At 39.8% G+C, this 14,662-nt stretch overlaps 1 protein-coding gene across 1 annotated transcript in view; it reads right to left on the reverse strand.

Annotated features, from left to right (window-relative positions):
• The window catches only part of ANKFN1 (ankyrin repeat and fibronectin type III domain containing 1), a 119,094-nt gene that overhangs the window by 42,909 nt on the left and 61,523 nt on the right, over positions 1-14,662 (reverse strand). The window contains exons 5-8 of the mRNA XM_056505565.1: positions 13,225-13,432; positions 7,078-7,288; positions 3,707-3,901; positions 1,580-1,693 (exon numbers count right to left, since the gene is read on the reverse strand). Coding sequence (XP_056361540.1) covers positions 1,580-1,693; positions 3,707-3,901; positions 7,078-7,288; positions 13,225-13,416 — 712 coding nt within the window. The 5' untranslated portion in view covers positions 13,417-13,432. The remainder of the gene's footprint in view (positions 1-1,579; positions 1,694-3,706; positions 3,902-7,077; positions 7,289-13,224; positions 13,433-14,662) is intronic.

Raw genomic sequence — 14,662 nt, forward strand, 5'->3', positions numbered from 1 at the left:
GTCTGATATTTTCTAGAGAACTTTGGTGTTTTAGGAGCCCAAGTATTGTTTTCGTAAGTAAATCAGGCAGTGGGAAGCTCTTAAATGAAATTTAGTTTCCTGGCAACACAAGCCATTGCCAAAAATTTGATTTAGGCTTCTGAAGAGCTTTGATGTTTTTTAAAATCACACTTCCTGCAGCACTGCACAGCTGACTAGGTGTAATATAGCAATTTGCCTTCTACTGAGGCTATCAGGGCATTATCACTGATGGCCTCAGTGGTTCTGGGAGGTTGGGTTTTGCTTTATTTTCATAGAATGTAAAAAATTATTTTGCTGGGCACGGCCCGTGATGAGTGGAGTCTGTGACCAGAAGCAGAGGAGGAAAGAGAGAGAGAATGTGCCTTTTCCAAAATAAGCTCCTGTAGTACTTTGGGAGCTTGTGCTGCTGCCAGTGGGGCCTGTGCATGCATGTCCCACCTTTGGAAGGGCTCCAGGAGCTGCTGGACCCTCAAGGGATGGGATCTTTCTGAACCTCTCCTGTTGAAACCATCCCTGGGACACCCACCCATGGAAACATGAAACTCTCCCCACCACGCAGCCAGGATGGTTCTGGCTGGGAGTATGGAAATTTTAGGTTTAGGCACCTCTGAAAGGAGTTTCCAATGATTAGGACAAAGAAACAAGCACAGCAGGAAGCATGAAGGGAGAAAATGGGGGAAATAACTAAGAGGACTTTCAGGTTCCCACTGCAAGACTCCCCTGGGCAGGGTCAAGGAGGCTTCAGACCCCCAGTCCTTGACCTGAGGGAGGATTCATGCTCCCACTGGAAGCTGGAGGCTGTGGATTGCTGTGCTTAACACTGAAGAACTTACTGTTACAAAGATTGTAGAAAACCTGAAAGCTCCTTTAAACAGGAAATTTTTAAAATTGTCATTTTTGTTCTAATCTTCAATAAAACTTGCTTTTTTTCTTAGTGTTGGAATTTCCTGTGGAACAGAAATTCTGTTTTAAAACCATCTCTATTCAACAGAGCTATTCAGATGGAAGCATTTTCTTATTCATTCCACTTTTCAACTAACTGGTGCCACCCCAAATGTATCACTCTTCCAAGAATGATGTGGCAGCCCTGGAATAGCTAATTAATTGGGCTGTATGATGCCTGTGCCAGAAGTTTCAGCTTCCAGAGGCATTCCTTTAAGGAATGGTGGTGTGGGCTAGGATTTTACAAGGATACACACGGTTTCAGGAGCCCACAGGCACCAAAAGTTAGTTTGTGTTTTGTAACTGCTCATCTCAACCCAGTCATTGAGCTGATGTCTTAACCACAGTGAGTCAAACAAACTTCTTCAAAGCACTCATGGAGAAAGCTTTTGGTTAATTTCTTTTTCTTTTTCTTTTTTTTTTCTTTTCATAAAAATTTTGTCCTTGAGTAATCTTTCAAGAAAATTCCACTCCTATGTCTGTTTACTGGGAAGATAATCACATTTAAACACTACTTGCATCATAATATGATCTCTTGTAGATAGATACCTTTGCCACTTAGTCCTGAAATTTTTGTGCATTGTTAAGGGGAATGAAAGATGCCTAACTCCTGTACCTTTATACTTGGTCACCACAGCTGAGTTGACACTGAGGGGTTCTTGGAAGGTGACAGTGAGTGATGTACTGCTCGTTACCATGAGACAGACGTTGGTTGGCGCCTCGGGGGCTCCTGGGAGAGAAGAGAAAACATCAGCTCTTCAGCACAACAAATCCTATTCAAACAATGTTCCTGAGCCTTCAAAGAACCCACTGAAAATCATCCTGCAATTGGGAGTTTTGGGTTGTAGGTGTTTGTGTTTGCTGCCTTTTGAGCATTTTAATTAGTGCCCCTGCTAAAAATATCCTGCAGACACCATTTGTTTCTGTCATGGTTTTTGGCTCCTTTTTGGTTAAAAATATCTTCCTGCATATATGTAACCCAATAAAACAGATCCATGCTAATTATGTCAATGAAAAGCCCCTATAAATCTCTTGGGGTGGATAGGAGGAGAGAGAAAGAACAAAACCACAAAGAGCTAATGAAACCTTGATGCTTTCACTAACAAACTCAAATTTATCAAAAACCTAAAAACATTTTTATGTTATTGGGATTCAAAAGTTGCAAATTCCACAATTGTTTTGGTGTAATAGTTCCAAAGTACAGTTGTCAACTGAGGCCTAACATTTTTGTTTAAAAAAAGAAAAGGAAAAAAAAAAAGCTTAATTTGCAGAATATCAATCAGATTCAATTCAGAAATCAAACACAAAATATCATGACTCACTGTTGGGACTGATTTAAAAGACCAGTATATTAACTTTCACTACTTCTGTATTTTCTGTATTTAGTATCTAAGAGAAGTAGCACTACATCTGTCTTGAAGAAATAACCTTAGCGTACAATGAATTTGAGAAAATTGTTTCTGAGTACATTTATATAAAGATGGTTGAAAAAATGCTAATGGCAGCGATTGTATTTCATCATATAGGATACAGCTAAAAGATCCATGTGTCTAGAAACAATTCAGGCCTGTTTACTCCTTCATTTGGGCCCAAATTCTGATTTGATTTGGGTAGACTCACTTGTACAACTGTTTAAAGTGACTCAATTTGTGGCTGTGGTGATGAAATAGATACCAATAGATTAAGATTAGTGCTTACCAAAATAGAGGTTAAATTTTTACAATACTTATGTGCAAAATGAAATGCCATTCCTTGATCAAATATTTAGAACAATCTCATTCCAAAACAGTGAGTTCTTTTGAAAAATAATCAAATTACAACAGAGAAAAGGCCAATGTCCTCATCCCTCTTTTTGCTTATTTGTATGTTTTATAGCATCCTGTTTTAAATTCTGAACATGGTAAATGAGATCCAGGAGTAAATCTGAAGAGAGATAAGCAGGGCAGAATCATTGCATCCCAAATGAAGAGTTAAGATGTTGGATGTCTTATTAATTTTATGCAGCCTAAGGAGCCACGTGCTTGCTGCTCTCAGATATTTGTTCTTTATTGTTCTAACACCCGTTTCCTTCTCCCTCTTGAAAAGGCCATTTCACCTTTGTGCCTCAGTTTCCCCATCCCAACCTGCTCCTGCTCCACAGCAGTGCTGTGAGGATCAGCATCTTTGGGGAGGGTTCTCAGCTGCAGATCCCTTCCTGGAATTTTGCTGTTTCCCTGTACGTGATGCCATTTGGTTTTTGCCTATTTTCCTTTTATATGTTCTCTGTATTCTCCACAGATATATTTGGAGCTCTGTAGCTTACTGTATTAGTAGCCAGTTTTCCCAGTACTTTTCCATAGCCTTTCTTTAAGCAGAAGTACAAAAATTCTAGAGCTCCAGGCCCTGGGAGATGCAGGGCTCCAAAGCTGTCTTGGTTCTTCCTGTGAACCAAGGTTGAGAACAACTGAGATCCATTTCATGGCCAGAGCACAGCTAATGCCAAGGAGGGGGCTCCAGAGAAGGGACTTGATGTGGAGGGGGGGAATTGCATAACCCTTTTTCCTTGTAAAATGTGGTTTTCATCCATTATGTTATTTTCCTAAAACCTATAAAAATGTACTCATCCCTGTAGGAGTGGATTTTGTGGACATCTTTCCTTAACTGCCCCTGAATGCCTTCAAATAGAGATCATCTTTTATACCACCTGCTGACTGAAATGACCTAGAGTTTCACTTGCAGGCTGAGCAAAGGGCAGCATACTCACGGGCGTGCTCGTAGCCGTCCTTCATGCGCTGGTAGAGCCTGGCCCTCCACTCCCAGCCCTTCAGCTGCCTCTCCCTCTCGGCGCTCTCCGTGCCCAGCCCTTCACTCCCTGCTTGTGCAGATAACTCCACCACTCTCTGCTGGGCCTCCTGCACCAGCGTGCTCAGGTGCACAGACCTGCTCTCCACGCTCACAACTGCCAGGAAAAAAGGGAAGTAGGAAGTGCTTGGCAAAATTTCGGCCATGCTGAAAACACGTTATCAGACAAATTAGATGGGAAAGGACCTTCTTTAGACCAATCCTCTTCAAAAGAGGCTCAGCCAAGAGGTCAGATCAAGTTGCTGAAGGCATTATCCAGTCTGGTCTTGAAAACTTTCCAGGATGGATGAAGATTGTTCCACTGCTTCACTGTCCTTACAGTGAAAAAGGTGTTTTATGCAGCCTGAACCCTTCATTTTAACTTTTGCCTCTGTCTCTCATAACAGTATGACAGCCAGAGTTAGCAGAGTCTAAGAATAACCCTACTGATGTGAAAAGTGCCCTGGGATCTTTACAGCCACATGAGAGCAAAGAATTACTCAACACCTCTGACATCCAAAGGGTTGTTTTTGAAGAATGTTTGTCTCTAAGACTTTGCTTTCAGAAGCTGGCTTGAAGCCATCCTTCTTAAGTTTGATCATTCTTCATATGGACATCAGGGACATATGGTCAGGCTCCCTGGAACCTGCTGGTATCCTCAGAACTCTTGTTTACTGGGAGGCCAGAGGTGATAGGGTTTCCTGGATCCATGCCTACAATAAACATGCAACACATCTGATAGCACAACAGGACTGAGGAAGGAGATTTTATGTGCCAGAGCTTCAGGTGGTTGAGAATTGGCACTGGTTCAAGTTCTCACTAAGGATCTGGCTCTATCTGTTTAATCAAGGTTCAGATCCACATTTATCGAGTCTTGGAAACGTGTCCAATCAGCCAGTGGGAATTTTAATCTTATTTTTATTTGGGTTCACATGAACAAGCCAAACCATGAATATATGATGAATAATAGTAACTGAAAAGATAACACTTTGTCTTCTCCCCAGCTAAATTAATATTTTAAATGCTGTACTCTCTGATCTTAGTTACTTTGTTTTTAAAAGATGTTGGGTTCCTGTTGAAATTTATACAATCTGAATTCCATGTGGAGATGAAGATCATAGTTTTACTTTCTATTGCTTTATCTGCTGCTGTTCCAGGCAGAAATCCAGGTGATACAGATGGAAGCTATCTGTCCTCCAGATCCTCTTTTCTACAGAGTTAGGTTAGAGGCTATAATGAGATTTCAGCTGGATGACTACAGCTAATATATACAGTGGAAGAGCAGAGGTTATCTGTGAGGGAAGCTTTTTGTGTGCACTTGGAATGAGGAATTCCTCTATTTTGCCTTCTATCAGCTCTGTGCATCTGTCTTGTACCCTTCTAATCACATTCAGAGTTGCTGTGTCCAGTCCCAAAACTGCATGAGCCAAAATTTTACCCTCCCATTCAGCCTGTGGAAGTCTTACTCAATTGTCCACCATAGAGAAAGGAAAATGTTCCTTCTGGGTGCTGGATCATGTTCCTGCAGCCCTGAGATGATACAAACAGGATTTAATTTGAACAGGGTTGGCTGAGTATGGAAAGCAGAGCAGAAAGTCTGGAGAAAATAGAGAGTGACTGCCATCAGTTCCACAAGAGGGAAGGCAAGCACAAAGATGCTGTGAACTTTTGTTTTGAGGGCTGAAAATAACTTTTTGCACTTCACTCTCAAACAGCCACTGCAAACCCTTCAGGTAAGAAACCCAAACAAAATGATTGTTTGCTTTTACTGAGAATGTTTCATCCATTATTTCAATCAGAAAAACTAAAAATCAAGATAAGTGAAGTGGAAATTTGGTGGGTATATTTTGAAATGGAAATGAGGTGGTTATATATTCATATTCTCTGTGTTCATAGGCATGTTTGCATTAATTACAGGAAATGAATACTAATTTATGATTGCCCCTGCTCGCCATCAGACTGCATTTATTTACAGATGAGGTCAATGAAAAATTAGTTTAGTCTTTTTTACTGCTGTTTAGAACACTCAAGACTGTGTTTTCCTCTAGATTTGTCATGGTTAATGAATGTTTCTTCAGCAGTCAATCATGTACTCTAAATGCTGTCACACTTTTTTTTAAAGCCTCAGTCATGAACCATGACAGAAAAATAAACAAATAAATATAAAACTAAAAAACTCTTTTCACTGAGCAGCTACACTATGCAAAAATCTCCAGGGAAGGTTAAAGGAGGCCAGAATAAATGATAATATAAGTGCTGTGGATATAGAAAAGCAATAAAGGTGTACCAACACTGAGGGTCTGGCAAAAAAACTCAACATGCACATGCACACACACTCTCCAGTGAAAAAAAACTGGCAATGTTAGTAGCCTCAAGGTGCAATTTCCTGGAGCACTGAGATTGACATGCCAGCACTAAATGTTGTTAATTTAACTAACTTCAAATTAATGGCAGAGTCTGCAGTGGCCGAACCCCTCAAACACAGTCTCATTATAGCCTTGCTAAATATAGGCATTGACAGTTTCAAACAAATTCTCTTACATCAGGGTATTTTTAGACGCACGTAAGGCGTTAGAGTTTGTGTCATGGTATATGGTTGATTAATTGGGTTGGTAAGTCACCCTCCAACCCACAAACTGGGCATAAAAAGGCCCATGAAGGAATACAAAGAAGTTTTATAACTACAATATGTAGTTATAAGCAATATTGGTATTCCAGTAAAGTGAAAAGGTCTGTTTTGTGTTTAGGTTTTCTCTGGTTCTGTAGAACTTTGAAATTCTCGTTTAAGTGGGATTTTAGGCCACTTGAAGACAAGTAGTGAGGGATCTGTGGGGAATGGAAGTGATAGATTTCAATACTATTGGCTTCCTGAAGGCAGCATAGCCAAAATCAAAAGGCTAATCAAAATAAAGCAAAGTCTAGACAACCCATCATCCTTTCATTTCTGATGACAAACTACATTTCAGACCCTAATCTTTGAATCACTGAGTTCCTGTTGCCATATTTGTAAAGATTTTTTTCTCAAAATTGCTATTAACCCAGCTGCCCTAGTGTTAATCACATTAGAAGCTCAACCTGATTCATTAGTTGGTGTACCTGAGAGAACAAAAAAGATCTGCTGAGCAAATATTCAACAAGCAGTTATTGCTGCAAATATCCTCCAGCACTCTTGTTATAATCACCCTTGTGATAAAACCAGGCAATTTTTGTGTGTTGTGTAATTGATTTTCATTAACAACAGCAACATTGATCTCATACAAGAACTATCTAAGTCAGTTTGTGTTCTTTACTTACAGTGTGGGCTTTCCTTTGCCCCAACGTGCAGAAGGGTCCTGGCAATGGGGACGTTGTTTGTCAAAATGGCAATGTCCAAAGGAGTGAGTCCCTCGCTGTTTGGGGTGTTAAGGTCCAGTTCTTCCAGGGTGAATTGATAAAGAAGAATCTGAACAGCATCCAGGTCCTGCTGCTCTACAGCCTCAAACATTGCTTCATTGCACTGAAAATTCTGTGTCAATAAAGATAGAAATTCAGTAAAACTTTTCATATGTTAGTGCTTTAAAAATAGAGAAAATATGTGTTTTGTGAGATAGCTCCTCAAAATAAAATATTGCTCCTCCAGCCCTAACTTAGGCTCAGCTTGAAGGGTGGCAAATGTTTGCAGCAGAATTGAGCTTGCTCTACCCCTGGAGTGCTTGAAATTACTTCAGGTCTGTGGGAAAATTCAAGTGAGATTCAAACCCATATGAAATAAGCACATTTTTATTTGGACATCTGTCCTGTAATCAAACTGTATGAGCAACATTATGTTTGCACTGTGAAACTGGATGATACAGTACAATTTTGGCAGAGCCTTGGATTAATAAGTTTTTCAAACTCAAAATTTCAAGAAGAAAACTACAGAGGATGAAAATCCAAATCAAACAAGCAGCTCTGCAGAAAAACCTTCCTAGTTCCAGTGGGACTCAATGTGTTCATTCTGCAACCTCAGTCATTTCTAGGTGCCTGTATTATTGCATTTAAGTTGCGATTAGAAGAGACTTTAAAATTTGTAGGCCTTAAAAACAGGAGTAGAAATTGGGCTGAAAAAATGGACTGTCCATTGGTCATGTCTGGGCAGCAGAGAGCACAAGCAGCCAAACCTGAGAACCTCCATGGCACCAACCCTCAGGCAGGGAGAACCACTGAACCTTTTCCTTACCAATGTCAAGGAGATAAAAGAATGGCACAATACAAAGGCCCCTGTTGTTTCCTAATTGAGCTGGGGAGAAGCAGGTGCAGGAGAGTAGCAGGGCCTGCAGGTTTCTTTTATGAGAACATCCTTCTGGAGCCTGCAGTAATGACAAGTTGTTTGCCAAGATTCTCTAAATTCTCTCCCAGTGTCCCATTGCCATAATTACCTGAGAGGGTTTTTCCCTCTTTGGAATGAATTAGCAGGAGAAAGAGGCCCAGCAAGGCAAGGAGGGCTCAGAGCACAGATTCAGATACACAGTGTAAACCAGCTCCCTGTGTCCCAAAACCACAGGGAGGGAGCACTGAGAAAATTCTCATCACAGAATGCACTCTTTATTCTATGAAATAAATACTGAACTGAAACCATCTTCTACTGTGATTAGAAGTTAACACTTCAACCAAACTAAAACTTAATTTTCTTTTTTAAATATGAATTTATCACCAGTTTTATTTGTGTCCAAGTTTGCTCTCAGTGAAACAACATTAACCTGCTGGAACATCTTTTTTCTACTTGTAAAATACATGGACTAAAGGTTTCCAAACAGTTCTGGAAACTGCAGTCCCCAGCTCCACCTTGTAATTTGATCAGTTCTATAGAGGGTTGTTTTCAGTGTGCTTGAAGTTAAAACTGTCTTCTGAAATTTTCAGAAGGCAGGGATCTTCTGGTCTACTCTTTGCATGTGAAATATTGCCACCACGCTAAGAAACTGCAAAGGTGATGTTACCTAGAAGTTTTAGTATGGACCCCATCTGTGCTAAATATTGGGAATCAGCAGAATGGAAGGACAAATGTACAGCAGGTGCCCTGTACCCCAAACTGCCAGAGTAAAGAAATGAGATGTTAAGATGACAATTTAAGGGTGAGATGAGCTATGCAGCAAAAAAGCAAATCTGGGACAGTAGTGATGACTTGGGAATCTTCCTTGTAGATACTGAAGTACAGAACAGCTCATGCTGGAGAAATATTTTTTCTGTAGGTTTCCATGCAGAATAAAAGATATGACTTAAACATCAGTGCTAATCATGGGGCTCTGTCATATTCTTGGGTTTAGACTCTTCTCCAGATGATAAGATTCAGTTTTAATTTTATAATCAAATACTTAGGGCACACTCCAGGGCTGGTATAAGATAAAAATCTCAGAAAAAGGGACAGTTGAATGGCAAGCAGCTCTTATTTGTCATTCTTTTTTAACCCCTCTATTCAAGATGAAAACTGTTTGTAAGGACATACACCGTCATTATGCAGAGCACATGTCCAGAAAATTCTAGAAAAGAAGGCAGCACATATTTCTCTTAGTATAGGAGAAAACTTTAAAAATGTCAAAAATTTTTTCCTGCAATGCAGGAATACTTCTTATCATTCTAGAAGATCCACAGATCTGCTGTCTTGCTTATGCAACACCTTTATAATCTTGATATCAGAGACCTCATGCTTATTCTGGTGTTTTGCCTGTACCCTGAAGGTATGAAGTGCTCTTTCTAGAAATGAAAATAATTTTAAGTAATTATAATTGCAAAATATTTTAATTATTGGTATGATTCTGATACTTCTATATGTCTTCAGCTCCACTCAACAGTGATATTAATTTAACTGCTGTATGTTACTTTATTGTGTACTCAAAATTAACATGCAGAGAGCACTGATGTTTGAAGTGCAAAGGAGAAAGAAAGTTGTGCTCTTCACTCTATGAGACTTCATTATTATGATGCAGAATAGTGAACTGAGAGATTTTTTTTTCATGGAAATTACTAGAAATGTAAAATCAGAAAATCACAGAATGGTTTGGGCTGGGAGGGACCTTAAAGATCAATTTGTGCCAACAACCTGCCACAGGCAGGGGGACCTTCTACTAGAAATACATTCACCAGTTCTTCTATATCAGCATTCTAAACAGTATTAGCTTCATCACTGTTAATGTCCATTTCAAAATATTTTTCTACTGTTATTGGATTTCTCTACAGTGTTGTTTGTGGGAATACAGGATAATTATTCTTCAGAATCATCTGCATTTTTATCCAATCAGAAAACAAGCATAAGCATATTACTCTTGTAACTGATCACAGCCATGAAAAACTACTTATTTAGCAGTGAATTAATCAATAGCATATTACAAAGGGAATTGGTTGAAGAAAACTTAATGACTGCATTGGTCTGCATTTCTTTTAGTTAAGTTCATTTTTGGAAACAGTCTGGGAGCAGAACAAAAAAGTTAGGCTGCTGATATTACAGAGAGAAAGGCTGTGGTGCTCACTCAGGACAAAAAGGTAGTTATTTCATATTTTCCCTTCTGTGGTGATGCCTAGAGAGGCTGATCTGCAACAGAGACAGTTGAAGGAATAAAATGGGTATTTATTGAAATGCCTTAAAAGGATACACCTCGGGCAGTGCAAGAGCCTGGCCAGGGCTTCGGTCAGGATGGATCCAAGATATATCCCATTCACAGGTTTTCACACTATTGTAAGTTTTGGTTCATCCACACATTGGGGTTAATTGTCCAACCACAGCCCCAGGCTATGAAGTCTCAACCCCCTGGCTTGCCCCCTTCCCTTCAACCTTGTTTCTTCTTTTTGGGTACCAGTTATCCTTGGTTCTCCAGCTGGAAAGGGATTATTTCGTTTAATCACCCTGTGAAGAGAACTTACTAACACCTAACATGAAGTTTCAGAGTTACATACCAGGCAGCAGAGAATCTGAAAAATATAAAAGCTAAAACTTAGGGTATCAGTGGCACTGAGTACACACATGGCTTTCCTTCTTTTTAAAAATCAGAATAAGTAATTATCTTTTAATTGGCTTTACATATGTGCGCAATAGTTAAATGAGTTAGCATTTGTAGAGTGCTACTCTGAGTGCTCAGTATCATTATTTGGCTTTAATTCCAATTTTGTGAGAAACTTGTACTACATCTCAGAAGTTTCTTCCATTATATAAAGCAAAAATTCACTATTACATGGTAATAAAAGAGAGATGGATAACTTCACTATTATAGCTGAAATTAAGCCAAATTATGGCTGACAAAAGCATTTGGTGCTTTTAAAATACACACACACACACCCACACACACACACCTTAACAGATTCTAACTACCTGTTGGATTGCTGTAGAATTGGTTTAAAAACTGATTTAAACTGGAGCTTTTTGATTCAGTTATCACTATTTGGACCTGCCAGTGTGCCTTTAAAAATGCATCTTTGGACTTTTGCTTGCCAAATGAAATACCTGAAGTATTTATGAAATTTTGGCCCTAAGTAAGCTGCTGAGCAGAATCTAAGCACGTGTTTAAGTTAAATTTGTCATAAACACTCTTGCCAACTGACCTGTTGGCGAGAATGTTTCACCAAAAGGGAAAAAATAAAAGCAAATGTCTATCTCTTCATTTCATTAGAAATCTGATTGAAATAGCTGCACTGATTTAAATGAGAAACAGAGCATGAATATTATAAGCTACTTCATCCAATCCAAACAATTACAAGACCAAATTGCAAATATCAGGTTTTCCAAATGAGCAATTCAGGCACAAGCAATAGGCTGAAATACATTGGCAAGTCTTGTAATTTCAAAGAGTGTAAAATCATGCATGGCAGCTGTGATGTGGCCTTTCTAACTGCTCCTGTGTGCATCCCTCACCCATAGCAGAGCACATCAAACTCTGCTAGACAGTCAGAAAGTATTCTGGAGAGGCAGCACAGTATCTATTACACCTTCACCCATGCTAGTGAGCTGCCCCATTTGGAAGTCTGCATCCACCCCAGCTCTCCAAGTCCAGGAAAATATTCTACACACCTGACCAACTTTCCCCCAACTATTTGCTTTCACACAGAAAGCAGAACTATATTTGAAAATGACAAAGTTTGCTGCAAAAAGCATATCACATTCCATGTAGAAGAATCTCTAGTCTTGCAGCATTTTTTAGGCATCTGCAGCCTAGGGATAAGAAATCCAAACAGGTATAAGGAGTAATATCTTTGGACCCCAGTGCTCTATTTTAGTCCAGCTGGTATTGTCACAAATACCAACAAGAGCCACCATTTACCTTTACTAGATAATTTCTGCTCTGAAAGGACGAAAGCATTAAATTCCAAGAAAAACTGAATCACATTTGAAAGTGATTGGGTGAAGTTTAGGAGCAGTTTTTACATTGCTTTTTCCTTGACTCAGTCCTGCAGCCTCTAATCATTAGCTGGACAGCTGTGCTATGTGATTAATTTATTTAGGTGTTACTGTGATGCACAAATGTATATACTGAAAAGAACTACAGTATTGCTTTGCAGTAAGTAATAACCATGTTCCAGTAAGTGATTCAGTGCCAGAATGTTTAGAAATGCAATCTTATGTAGCTTAATTAAAATGAAGTGCCCCTTTCAAGCTATTTGCTCTAAGTTTGACTGAAAAAGTCCACTATGTACTACTGGAGTTGGAAAAAGTGGTAAAGTAGTTTCTGCAAAGACTTGTTTTGATAAACATGGGTTCAAGAATAAAGCTATTTTGGGACATTGCTATGTCTGCAGCAAGACAACAATTTACTGAATGGAAAGTGTTGCACAGCAAGAGAGAGTGGAAAGAAAACTCCTCACTAGCCAAAACTGAAAGAAAACTAATTCTAACAAATGTTATTCACTTGTCTGGAGGCATGATTTTACTCCTTAGTTCAGCAACACAGAAACTCAATGATTAGAAAATATGTGAGCTAGCGACTTGACCTGGAATGTTTCTACCCCTTCACTAATGGTTTTCTTGCTGTTTATTTCTAGGGAAAACTGGGAAAACAAGAAGCAGAATGGATAGAATGGGATCCAAAGGACTCTGGAGTTCAGTGGGAGTCTGTTGATACCTAAGGTTGCTCTGCTGGGTGTTTGGAAGAATGAGAACTTCTGTTAAAGCCATCTTCACTTTTCTCAAAACACTTTCTATTATTTTCTTGTCAGAGAAACATTTGCATCCATAGATTTAATTCACGTTTTGCCATGCAAGTGCCAAGTTACAACCTTACTCCTAAAACAAAGCACCATCACTTGAGTAGGTGGCCTGTCTTTACCCTTCAAGAGGGTCGAGCTCTGTTTTGACAAAGGATGGTAAATGGGAAGAACGGCTGGGAAGAGCTCCCAGCACTATCAGGGAACAAAGTGAGGTGATGAGAGCAGCACAGGTTAAAAGCCAGCTGACTGAGGAGAGTGAGAGGCAGTGAGCTGGTGAGGGAGGGCCGGCATTACCACGGAGGCCTTGCGGAGGCTGAGGCGGTCGGAGCGCGCGCGGAAGTAGAAGTAGGCCTCGTCGAAGGACGTGTGGCTGCCCTTGAGCTTCTCCGACAGGTTCCGGTAGAGCCGCTTGGCAGCGCTGGGCGACGGCGGCACACTGTGCTTCTTGCTCTGCAGCAGGCCCAGGCTCTGCATCTGCTGGGTCATTCTCAGCCTGGGCTTTCTACAGGGAAAAGAGCAGCCATTTAGTGAGGTTTTGGTGCACCAACATCATTGATCAGAAGTGTGTCACTGAAACACACAGAGCGAGCCTACCAGGGCTAAAATCACCTTCATACACAGTGTGAGCCTACCAGGGCTAAAATCACTTCACAACAGAGCGAGCTTACTGGGGCTAAAATCACTTTCACACACAGTACAACCCTATTGGGGCTAAAATCACTTTCACACATAGTGCAAGGCTACTGGGGCTAAAACCACTTTCACACACAGTTTCTGGACACACAGAGGCATCTTTGGGGTTTTTCCAATGGCAAATTGCTCTTTATGGAATTAAACTCATGGATATCTATGGAAAAAGGGAGTTAAAGATGAGAAAATAAAATAGACCACCCAGAATTATTTGTTAATTTTTATAAGGAGGAGGGGTTTCAATTAATGAGGGAAACAATTTGCAGAGTGAGTTTTGGTAGTACAGGTGTCAGAAAAAATGACACGCAAAAGTAAATATTGGTGTGGACAATTTCATACTGAGGCTTCTTCCTCATGTAGTGGGCAGGCAATGGATGTGTCTGTATGTTGTATTACTTTATCTGTGTATTGTATTACTTGTATTACTTTAAAATTACTGTGCTTGTCCTGTCCATTTAGAGTATAAACCCTTCCAAGAGGGACTGCTGCCTCTCTCTGACTGCCTCGCCTAATTGGATTTACATATTATCTCAGAATTAAACAATACTTTCTGTGCTCTATCATTACAGTAATTTTTCTGTATTAAGAAAAATTGAATTAATATTTAACTGGAAGTACATTATGTGGAAATAATTTTGCCTTTCTGAAGAGAAACTTCAGAATTAGATTTGACCCAGCTGCAGACATAGGAAACTCTGCCTATGTATTTCTAAGTGAAAAGGTGACAAAAACGCACCCTTTCTTCACATTTTCCTTTTCCCCTGACAAGAGTGTGTGCACATCTATAAGGAAGAATTCCTCTTTAGGAGCCTTCACAGTTGTAATAGTAAACCTGGCTACCCTTTCAGACTATATTTTCTGGAAATAATCTGTATGTTTTTTTGTACTATGATACAAATTCTTTGTCGTTCTCATGGTCTCAGCCTTCTTCTGAGCAAATTGGATGGCAGGACCAGACTTTAATGACTATTTCCAGTAAAAGCATTCTTTACTAAACACTCACCCTGAGTCTGGTTTTGGCAGGTATTTGTCCTCAAGATTG

This window comes from Oenanthe melanoleuca, chromosome 18 (assembly GCF_029582105.1).
Source record: "Oenanthe melanoleuca isolate GR-GAL-2019-014 chromosome 18, OMel1.0, whole genome shotgun sequence".
Taxonomy (NCBI): Eukaryota; Metazoa; Chordata; class Aves; order Passeriformes; family Muscicapidae; genus Oenanthe; species Oenanthe melanoleuca.